Source organism: Dromiciops gliroides, chromosome 3 (assembly GCF_019393635.1).
Source record: "Dromiciops gliroides isolate mDroGli1 chromosome 3, mDroGli1.pri, whole genome shotgun sequence".
Lineage (NCBI taxonomy): Eukaryota > Metazoa > Chordata > Mammalia > Microbiotheria > Microbiotheriidae > Dromiciops > Dromiciops gliroides.
Window position 1 is genome coordinate 28,626,348 of NC_057863.1, and position 12,065 is coordinate 28,638,412.

The window sequence follows — 12,065 nt, forward strand, 5'->3', positions numbered from 1 at the left end:
ACTTGCCTTGGGTCACACAGCTAATAAGTGTCTGAGAGGCAAGATTTGAACTCAGGAAGATGAGTCTTCCTGACTCTAGGCCCAGCACTTTGTCCATTGTGCCACCTAACTGCTCTCTGTCTTTCTCTGTCTCCTCTCTCACTCTCTCTGTCTCTCTGTCTCTGTCTCTCTGTCTCTCTCTGTGCCAGCTCCCTCCTCACCACAAATCATTCAATAATGTGGGAAAACAGCATCATAAGCTACAAATAGCTTGTATCGGATTAGCTCATGGATTTTGTCTGTGCTCTACATCTATTTATTGTGTATGTACCTGTCTTTGTACATGTCACCTCCCCTGATGCCTCGAAAGCACGAACTGCTTTGATTTTCCTTTGTTCCTCTGGGCCCCCCACACTGTTCCTGGCACATGGAAGATACAGTACATACTTCTTGATTGATTGACTTCGATATCTTGTTTGTGTCATCCAATAGTGCTTGCTTTGGTTGTTGAGCCATGCCGAACACTAGAAAGGGAGGAATTACAGGGACTCCTTTCTCCTGTCGATGCCTCTTCCTGAGCCTGAAGCTCTGATTAATATGCTCTGTTTATGTGAAGGCATCTCATTTTGGTGATTCAAAATTAATGAAGCTACAGAAGGAATGACCAGCATGAGCTCCCTTCTGCCTGTGGGAAAGCAGAGGGACTCATTTTCATATGTGCTGATTATCTGTGACTGATGAGGGACCCTGCCTGCCATTTTATGGAATCGTGTCCGTGGGATGAAATCAAGGGCGTCACCTTTTGTGCTGGGCCACAGGGGCACCCTGGTCCGATCGTGCATCACACCAAGCCAGCATCAGCAACAGGACCACTCTGTCATGTGGGCGTTGCCTCTTGAGAGAACACTCCATCAAAGGGAAGAAACCCAGGAAAGGAGTTATTGCCATCACCCCAGGCAATCAAATTCCAATTAGAAAAGAGAACTTCAGAGTTGGCCTCTCTGCCTAGCATCTCCATATCTAGATTCAGTTCAGCGTGTCAGCCCCTCCTATGCGACATGCACTGGGTTGGGATTTGGGGATACAGATACAAAAATGGAGTAGTCCCTACCTTCGGGGAGATTGTATTCATCTAGGAGGGCATATAACACATACAGAGAAATCAATGCAAGTCTCTTTGTCTAATTCTCTCTAGCTCTCTTTTCTCTGTCCTTCTTTATCACCTATTTATCTATCTATCCATCTCTCCCTCTCTCTTCCCCCCTCTCTACCCCCCTTTCTCTTCATCTACCTTCTCTCCCATAAACTAATTCGGCTGGCGGAATGTCATGACAAATGGGGAGATGAGAAAAGGGCCCATTAAAAGGCAATATTGAGCCGAATCTGGAAGGTTGCTAGGGCCTCTTAAGAGATAGCGGTTAGGATGGTGTACATCCAAGGCATAGGGGACAATTTGTGCAAAGGCAAGGATGTTTAGGAGGCAGTGATGCGTGGAATAGCAAATAGGGCATTTGGCTGGGACGTGAGCACACCTGAAGGGAGTGATGTGGAATGAGCCTGGAGACTTATCATTAAGGGCATTAAATACCAAACTGAGAGTCCAAGAGTCAGAGGTGAGGAGGAAGCTCAGTCCTTCCAGGCATGAAGGAGAGCTTGTGCAAAGGGAGGAAGGCAAGAAATTGAATGGAAAGGAGAGTGCTCTACTTTCTTGCTGTTAAAACTGAAGTTGCTGTGGTCTGATCCCTGAAAGGGCCACTGAGTAATTAGTGCCCGTTGTGAGAGCCCTGGCTTCCATAATGCAGACCCTTTTGGAGGCCCTGATTCCACACAATAGACTTGTCCTAAGTACAAGTTGTATGCACGGCATCATGCCCATTTTACAGATGAAGAAAATGAGGCACAGCAAAGCTAAGGGCTTTGCTCATGGCAAGGCATCCAGTTAGTATTAAAGACAGGATTTGAACTCAGGTCTTCCAGTCCCCCAGTTTGGGAGACCTAGTCATCACATCATGCTATTTTTTTTTTGCTGGGCAATGAGGGTTAAGTGACTTGCCCAAGGTCACACAGCTAGTAAGTGTCAAGTGTCTGAGGCCGGATTTGAACTCAGGTCCTCCTGAATCCAGGGCCAGTGCTTTATCCACTGTGCCACCTAGCTGCCCCCATGCTATTCTTTAAGGGCAAATACCCTAAGGTTCATCACTGGAAGTGAAAAAAACTTCTACATAGGAAGAGCTGGCCATTCTGATAGGAAATGCTCAATTTTCCCCAAACCTCAACTAGATAACATTAAATAAAAGAAATGAGGCTTGGGGGCAGCTAGGTGGCACAGTAGATAAAGCACTGGCCCTGGATTCAGGAAGATCTGAGTTCAAATCCGGCCTCAAGATGCTTGACACTTACTAGCTGTGTGACCTTAGGCAAGTCACTTAACCCTCATTGTCCAACCAAAACCAAAACCAAAACAAAACAAAAAAGAAATGAGGCTTTAAGTCAATGAATCTGGTACTTGGCCCAGGACTGCTTTTTAACTGTGAGTGTGTATCTAAATGGACAAGAAAACAGACTGATAAGGCTGATACTCAGCCTTGAAAAGCAGAAGTTATTCCCCCCCCCCCCCGAATTTGAGAGTAGCACAGATTCCTTACGATGGAATCAGAGGACCAGCTTTCAAGAGCAAGCTCTGACCTGCACTGCCTGTGTGACCTTGGGCGAGTCACTCTTTTTTTTCCAGGCCAGTTTCCACTTCTTCAAATGGGGGAATGGATTAGATGGCTTCTGGGATCCATCCCAGCTCTAGATTTATGGTTCCATGATTTCAGCCTCTCCCTTGTTCCTTTCTCTGTTCGTGTGGTTCCCTTCTCTTGACTATTCTCTTTCCCTTCCTTGTGTGTCCCCAAGTTTCACAGAATTTAAAGAGGTTGAAGGGACCTCAGAGGCCAGCTAGTCTAACCCACCAAACATGAGCCCAAACGAGACCCCCTCTACAGCATACTGACAAACGGGCAGCCAGTCTGTATTTAAAGAACTTTAAAAAATACTTAATTCAAGATATGGCTCCTCCAAGTAGGTTTTACCATTAGATTGTCAGTTTCCCTGCTTTACGTTTTTTTCCAGCACTTGGTTTCTTTTAAGTAATTAAATACATTCTTCCCCTAAATCATTATTGGAGTGGAATGGATGAATGTGTCCTTGTTAGGGAAGGGGAGGGGGGAAGGCGAGATGTAAGGGACACAGAGATCAAGCCATCCATGATCATTATATACCTTGTCATGGATATAGAGGACTGGTCTTGGAGTCAGAGGGGCCTGACTTCTAGTCATTAAGCACTTATTAAGCCCCTCCTTTGTGCCAAGAATTGTGCTAACCACCCAGGATACAAAGACAAAAAACCATGCCTGTCCTAAGAGACCTCACCGTCCACTGGAGGAGACAACAAACAGACGATCATGTACAAACAAGCTAGGTACAGGATAAATAGGAATAATTAACAGAAGCGACACATTAGAATCACGAGGGATCGGAAAAAGCTTCCTTTAGAAGATGGGAATTTAGTTGGGACTTGAAGGCAGTCAGGAAATGAAGACAAGGATGAGAGAATTCCAGGCCTAGGGGACAGCCAGAGAAAATGCTTGGAGCCGAGTGATGGAGCGTTGTTTGTGGAACAGCCAGGAGTCTAATATCACTAGAACTAAGAGTATTCCATGGCTTGTTAAGTAGAAGAAAAATGCGAAGGGAGCAGGGGACTTGGCAATGAAGGGCTTTAAATGACAAACAGGGGTTTTTGTATTTTCTCTTGGCAGTCATAGGGAGCCACTGGAGTTTATTGATCAGGGATGTAACCTTTCCTACCTGTGCTTTGGCCGCTGAATGGAGGCTGGACTGGCGTGGAGTGCAACCTGAGGCAGGCAGACCAGCCGCTGAAGTAGTCATGGCTAAGTTAGTTCATCTGAGTGCTGTAGGTAACTCTCTAAGACTGGTACCTGCAGCCCACTTCCCACAGAGCAGAGTGGTAATGGGAAAGGCGGCTCAGTGTGGTGTCAGACAAGCGAGGTTCAGTCCTGGCTTTGTATATGTTCCTTGTGTGACCTTGGGCAAGTCACTTAACCTCTGATGGATTGGGCCAGTTTGACGCTCTTGTCCTCTGTAACCTAAGATCCTCAACCACGGAGAGAGTTTCCACACTGGATATTTCCTAAGCTGATGAAGTCACAGGCCCAGATCTCCCTTTCCTCAAAAAAGAGAGATTCTTCAGTATATCTGTCATTCCATCTGTGTAACCCATCCATGCTTCTCTGTCCTGAGCAGCTCTTAACCATGTCTTCCCTCCACAAGGTGCCCATCTGCCTTGCAGGACACCTTCCTGTAGATCTCTAGGTATTGAAGGATGCCAAAGGAGCACATGCTATGAACGTTGTTCATCCCTCACTCCCTCCCCACCACAAGCCCTCCTTCTTTTCCAGCCATCCATCTCTCCCGTATTTTTTACTTCATCTCCTGCACAATCTCAGTGGGTGTTGGGCCTGCTCTTGCAATGGCAGCAGCTTCCTCCCAATGATATCTCTGCTATCTTTCAATGGGCAATATATGACATTACTTACCCAGTTCAGTACATATATTGAAAACCAACAAGGGTTGGAAATTCCTGAGCGAAAGCCTAGATTTGTTTGGTCTTTATTGTGCCTGTTTTTGTTTGTGTTTTGGCTTAAGCCTTTGGCAGACCTGAAAACCATGAATATAAGAGAACAAAGAGAGAGGGCCTCCCCTGACCCTTCTGCTGGGGAATAAAGGAACCACCGCATTTCCACTTCACGGAATTCATTTGAAATATAGAGCCCCTGTATTAAATGTGCCCGTGCCCTGCTGAGCCACAGTGAATGTAGATGTTTCCTGCTAAGTGACCTTTTAAATACTGCTTTACAAATTGCTTTGGAGTGTGCCAATGGCAAGAGGTTAAAAAGAGCTGTGGATCAAACACATTACATGGAAGGAAGTTGGTTATAATTAAAGACACGCAGACGCACAGGTGCACGCACATGCATGGGCAGACTTCCTAGAACAAAGGGAAAAACCTGAGGCTCCGGTAACAGTGGACTTGTTGTTTGTCCTTCATTCTTGAAGAGGACCATGACATCAGGAGGCGATGTCATGACTTGCAGTGAATTAGATTGAAATGAGGCAGGGATGTACAAGGTCACCAGCCTCCCTCTCTCCTCCAGAGACATCTAGGTCCAGTGGCAAGATATAGATCAGGATGACTGGAGATGGCCCTGGATGTCTGAAAGCAATTGGGATTAAGTGACTTGCCTAGAGTCACATAGCTAGTAAGTGTCTGAGATGAGGTTTGAACTCAGGTCCTTCCGACTTCAGGGCCGGTACTCTATCCACTTTGCCACCCAGCTTCCCCACAACAATAGACTAGGAATGAGTGGGAAAGCCCCAAACAAAAAGCCACCCTCTTACCTGTGGGTGCCCAGCCAGTCATTTTCCCAGTTTTATTCAAGTGGGCACAGTATCGCTGAGCGTGATATTTTAGTATGGGCATTTCACTTAAGCCAGCCATGTTTTTTGGAGTCAGGAGAGAAATAGGTCCAAGTCCTGCTTCTGATTCAAGTTAAGCTCATCTTCAACCTTGCCCCTCCATCTATGTGATCAGGAACAAGTTACAACCCTCGGGAGCCTCACATTATTCATCCATAAAATGGGCATAATATATACCTTCAGTATCTACTGCAAAGTTGTAATGAGGCTCACATCAGATCTGGAGTTGGAATTGGGCATGAGGCCTGTGACTTAATTTGTAAAGAGACTCTCTGGAGCGGAGAGGATACTCAGGGTCACACAGCCTCTGTTTCAAAGGAAGGACTTGAACTCAGAGTCTGAGGCCATGCTCTTTTCACTAAGCCGTGCTTTGTCTTACTAAAGAAGATGATGTTGGTAAAGGCCTCCTCAAACTTTGTAAACAGCATCTGTTGTGATGTCTCTGTGAGCACTTCTGTAGAAATAAAGATCATCTAGGATGCTTTGGGATCCCAGAGGATTTGCAGAGAAGCCCTTAGTGCTTGGAATTGCCTTCACTGATTTCAGCCACGACTGGCTTCGTTTTCAAAATGGATCCTGTCTTCTCCCCTTTTGTGTTACTTTATGTTAGTAATGGTTGATCATTTTATGTTAAGTAAGGGGTGCATTTTGAACTCATCCTTTTAAAATTTTTTTTAATTTTAAAAAATTTTTATTTTTTCTCAATTACATGTAAAGATCTTTTTTCACTTCCAAATTTTTCTCCCACCCTCCCTTCCCTCCCCTGTCCTGAGGATAGGAAGCAATTTGTTGTAGGTTATACATTACTCTCATGTTAAACATATTTCCATATTAATCAGAACAAAAGAAAAAACACAGGAAAGAATAAACAAGAACATAACAAAAAAGCAACAACAAAAGTGAAAATAGTATGCTTCAGTCTGCATTCAGAGTCCATAGTTCTTTTTCTGAATGTAGAGATCATTTTCCATCATAAGTCTTTTGGCATTGTCTTGGATCATTGTATTGTTGAGAAGAGTTAAGTCTGTCACAGTTGATCATCACAAAATATTGTTGATACTCTATACAGTGTTCTCCTGGTTCTGCTAAATCCACTCAGAATCAATTCATGTAAGTCCAGGTTTTACAGAAATCCATATGCTTATCATTTCTTACAACACAACAGTATTCCATTGCATTCATATACCACAATTTGTTATCTATTCCCCAATTGATGGGCGTCCCCTCAATTTAAAATTCTTTGCTACCACAAAAAGAGAGGCTATAAATATTTTTGTATACTTTGGGTCCTTTTCCCTTTTTTATGATCTCTTTGGGATATAGACCTAGCAGTGGCATTGCTGCGTCAAAGGGTATGCACGGTTTTAAGCCTTTTGGGCATGGTTGAAATCATCCTTAATGAGAATTCCAGAAACCGATGAACTGAATGTGGCTACCAGTCCTAAAGGGAGCAATTGTAAAGACACTGCTTTTCTGTGTTGGGCTGAGGTAGATGAACAACCATCAGTATTTTGTTACAGCCAGCTAATCTGTAGTACAGGAGGAAGTGTGACCCAGAGGCTTGTTTCATCCGGGCTTTGGGTCTTGCCTTCACTTCAGGGTGCAGTTTCCATGTTTGGCAGTGTTTTTGTGTTTGTTTGTTTGTTTTATTTTGCAGAGATCCTGAGATAAGTTTTGTAGTCACAGGCTTATGAGGAATCTTCTAACCCTAAGTCAGACAGTTGTCTATAACCACAGACCAGCACCAAGTAAGCAACAGTTAGAAGAGTAGGTTTAACCTCAGTCTGGGGATGTTCCCCTGGCTTTGGCTGGCTCCCTGGTTAGGAGTGATAGCTCATAGTCTCGGTGGTTATGTAAGAAAAGAGTTCTGTCTCTCCTTGTGAAAGAAGGATTGGTGGCCATCTCTCTACATAATTATTGTCTTCCTCAAAAAGTTCATTCAGCTTCTTAATTGTTGATTTTCATTGCCTTTTCTCCCTTCCTGCCAATACATAGTAAGTGCTTAATAAATTATCTATCTTTCTATTCTTATCCCCTTCCTCCATTTATTTAAGTCTGATTTTACATGACTAATATCCTTGTACTTTGTTTTTCAGACTGAAACCTTGGAAACATGACTTTCTTTGGACTCTTGACTTTGCTTATTCTGCCAAGTACGGCTCTTAGCACCAATTTTCCTGATGAAACCATTGCAGAATTGTCTGTGAATGTGTATAATCATCTGCGGGCCACTGGGGAAGATGAGAATATTCTCTTCTCTCCTTTGAGTATTGCAATAGCAATGGGAATGGTGGAACTGGGAACTCATGGGTCCACCCTGAAAGAAATACGTCATTCCATGGGATATGAAAACTTTAAAGATGGTAAGCCTGTTCAGTGATGTTTGTTCCACATATCTTTGTATGTTACTTTTAGATCAAAGGATCAGAATCACATCATCTCAAGAGTTAGGAAAAAAAAAAACCTCATAGTCTGTCTAGTGCAATCTGTGTCTGAATAGGAATGCCTTTTGTAACATACCTTGTCTGAAGACCTCCAATGAGAGGAAACCACACATTCCACTCTTAGATAGCTCCAACTAGTAGGATCTGTTCTTTACATCAAATCAGGTTTTAGATTTCCATCCATTTATCCTATTCTACCTTCTTGGGCCAAGCTGATCAACTGTGGTTCTATCACTTTAGTAATAGTAGTAACAGCAGCAGTAACAGAAGTAGTAGTGTGTATGTGTGTGTGTGTGTGTGTGTGTGTGTGTGTAAATGATTATGTGTGGATGAAAGAAGCAATCTCATTTATATATATATATATATATATAACCTTTAGAACTGGCTGGCCCCTTAAACACCATCTGGTTCAACCCTTTCATTGTACAGATGAGGAGCTAAGGGCAAAGAAAGGTTAAGTGACTTGTCTAAAGTGACAGAAAGAGGGAAAGAGTCAGGAATCAAACCCGGGTCTGACAAAAATTATAGCATTTTTCCCACTATTGCTACTCTGCCCCACCCTAACGTACACAAGCAACTTTGAGCTAACATAACAGTATTTGTCTTTAATCAAAACATTTCAATCTTGGTTTCATATTCAACTTTAATAAAACTAGCTAGTATGGTCCTTGTTTATTTGCAAAGCCAAGAGAAAGTAGTGAAGTGGCCTGCTATAGAAGTTACAAAAAAATCATATCCTTTGACATAATAATTACAGTCTTGGGATTATGCCCCCTGAGAATACATGTTATCAAAAAGAATGAGAAAAAACAATTTCTTCAGAGGTTTCCTTAGCAGAATGATCTGTCTTTGTAAAAGCAAGTTAAATATCTATCAATATGAATATAGGACTGAATAAATCGTGGTAAAGTCATGTGACAAATAAATAAATAAATGGAATGTGGTCAACTTCATGTTATAGTATTCGATGGAATTATAGTATTTAAAGAAATTACGGTGAGAAGTTTGATGAGTACAAATGTGATAATGATCTCTCCCCCATGGGGAGAAGCCAGACCCAAAAGACCAGGGCATCCACACTAGGCTCTGACAATAGGAAGAGTCAGAGAAACTTTTAGAAATATAGAGGGAGGTGCTAAAAATGGAGGTGATATTTCATACCTTGAAATTCAATTATTTAAGTGGATGTAATAGTTGCAAGGCAATTTTAAAATGTTATTTTGATGCTTAGTATTTTGTTTAAAACTTTAAAAAATATGACAGAGATTTCTAAAGAGTTGAAACTTGGTGCCTCACTATTCTAAATGGCTGTGAAAATAAGATGACAAAGAGCGGAGCAAGAAGGGTCCTTTCTAGTTTTAAATCCTGTAGTCCTAGAAGGAAGATATCAGTGAGGGGAATGGGTACTGGTGTTCTCTACTTGGACAGAGGAAAATATCAATCAGCCTTGGGATCAACGTCAGTGAAATTAAAGAGATTCTTAATGTTCTCCACTTTCCCTAGTTCATCAAATACTTAATGATCTAGCTACTGGGTAATAGAAACAGCCTCACCAAATGGCCCTTTGATCTTGAATAGATCACTTCACTTCCTCAAGACATTCATTTTCTTCACCTGTTTTTTTGTTGTTGGTTTGTTTTGCTTTTTTTGGTTTTTTTGCGAGGGCAATGAGGGTTAAGTGACTTGCCCAGGGTCACACAGCTAGTACGTGTCAAGTGTCTGAGGGCAGATTTGAACTCAGGTCCTCCTGAATCCAGGGCCAGTGCTTTATCCACTGTGCCACCTAGCTGCCTCTCTTCACCTGTTTAAAAAAAAAAAAAAGGTTGAATTAGATCTTGTAGGTTCCTTAGAGTATATGATTTTATGAAGAGATTTCTAGTTAAAAGGGAAAGGTTAAAAGTAAAATGAATATCTTTGACTTAACTTTCTAACTAACCAAAGTTAATTCTCATGGTTGAGAATCCGTTTCTATTGGATCATCAGAATTCATTTGGGATTTCCCTCCTTTTCTTGTTCTCATCTATAGAATGAGGAGGTTGGTCTGGAGTTAATCTCCCTTTTCAGTCCTACATCGATGCTCCATCTTCTTCCTTCTACCCTTTTCTTTTTTGTTGTCCATTCTGAAATGGAAGAACTAATAATATGGAGAAAAGGTGAGCAGGGTGTTCTTGCCACCCGTGCCACCACCACTCACAATGTCCTCAGTCCCCAACCCATATCCTCACCTACCCATATCGTCAGCTTTCCCACCACTTCCCTTGCTATTCTCTAACCCAAAGTCCTTCCACCAACCTAGACCTAGTTCCTATGCTAATATCCAAGAAAGTCTAAAAACCCTAATTTTTCAAATGAGGGACTTGAGACCTAGAATTCATCTTACTTAACTTTTTGTTGATTTTTGTGTGTGACATCCACATGCACTTTTTTCTTCAGAAGGGGAATTGGATTAGGAGTCAGAAGACTTAGATTCAAATCCCACGTCCGCTCTTTCCAAGCCCAGGCATAGATGTTGGCCAGATCGTTTCACTTTTCTGGGCTTTAGGTTCCCCGACTGTAAAATGAAGGGGTTAGACTACATGACTTCTGAGGATCTTTCTGACTTTAAAACAATCATTCTATGTGTTACTTGATCTCCAAGGCCTCTGTCAGCTCCTGATCACCTCAGGTCTGTTTACTGTTCTCCCATCTACTTTGGTTATATTTGCAGATAAACTAATCTCATCAGGATTTTATCAGGTGTTGCTATCTTTATAGGGAAATAATCAGACCTACAGTGTATCTGAATCAATGTAATAATGACCTGGGTTGTTTTTGTTCTACCTTTTTGCACCATGTTTAATTCAGTTTAAGACTCCTCTCCTTTGACTACTTTTAGGTGAAGAATTTTCCTACTTGAAGGATCTCTCTGACATGGTAACCACTGAGGAGAACCAGTATGTGATGAAGATGGCCAACTCTCTCTTTGTGCAAAATGGATTCCATGTCAACGACCAATTCTTACAGATGATGAAAAAGTATTTTCAAGCTGAAATTGATCATGTAAATTTCAGTCAAAATGAGGCTGTAGCCAGTCACATCAACAAGTGGGTGGAGAACCACACCAACAGTATGTTTTTCCTCTTCCTTTCTTTACCTGTTGGCCTTTTTTTTTTGGGGGGGGGGGTTGTTTGCTTTTGTTTTGTTTTGTTTGCAGGGCAGTGAGGGTTAAGTGACTTGCCCAAGGTCACACAGCTAGTAAGTGTCAAGTGTCTGCGGCTGGATTTGAACTCAGGTCCTCCTGTCTCCAGGGCCGGTGCTTTATCCACGGCACCACCTAGCTGCCCCTCTATTGGCCGATAGTTTGCATTAGAAATAATTTGTGTGTCTAACTTTTGTGGACAGATCCAGAGAAAGGGAGAAATCCAGGTGTTACCCTGGGTTATATTCTGCCACCATCAGAATGTAAAATGGCAAATAGTTGGATACCTGAGAATTTCATTGAGTGAATGGTGAAAATCAGTAATCAGGCATTCCATGTAAATTATCCTTTAAGAAAGAACTTGTCTCTGCCATTTTGCCTCTGATTCATTGTCTGAAAATTTGTGCTCTACTGATTTTGAAAATTGGTGGATTTCTTACCTAGTGCTTCTCTCTCTGTGTCTCTGTATGTTTGTCTGTCTGTCTGTCTCTCTCTCTCTGTCTCTCTCTGTCTCTAAAAATAAACATTAAAAGAATTTAGAAGGGGCAGTTACGTGGCGCAGTGGATAGAGCACCAGCCCTGGAGTCAGGAGTACCTGAGTTCAAATCCAGCCTCAGACACTTAATACTTAATAGCTGTGTAACCCTGGGCAAGTCACTTAACCCCAATTGCCTCACTAAAAAAAAAAAAAAAGAATTTAGAGGGGGCAACAAGGTGGCGTAGTGGATAAAGCACTGGCCCTGGATTCAGGATGACCTGAGTTCAAATTCAGCCTCAGACACTTGACATTTACTATGTGACCCTGGGCAAGTCACTTAACCCTCATCCCCCCCCCCAAAAAAAAAAAGAAAAGAAAGAAAGAAAGAAGAATTTAGAGAGGATACTCTGAGTAATGTAATTGTCTTCTAGAAGTGTGGTATCAAGTT

General features: G+C 42.3%; 1 protein-coding gene across 2 annotated transcripts in view; it reads left to right on the forward strand.

Moving 5' to 3' along the window:
* The window catches only part of SERPINI1 (serpin family I member 1), a 100,987-nt gene that overhangs the window by 57,973 nt on the left and 30,949 nt on the right, over nucleotides 1-12,065 (forward strand). For both annotated transcript variants that reach the window (XM_043994942.1, XM_043994941.1), the window contains 2 exons: nucleotides 7,614-7,880; nucleotides 10,837-11,067. In XM_043994942.1, the coding sequence (XP_043850877.1) occupies nucleotides 7,631-7,880; nucleotides 10,837-11,067 (481 nt within the window). In that variant the 5' untranslated portion in view covers nucleotides 7,614-7,630. The remainder of the gene's footprint in view (nucleotides 1-7,613; nucleotides 7,881-10,836; nucleotides 11,068-12,065) is intronic.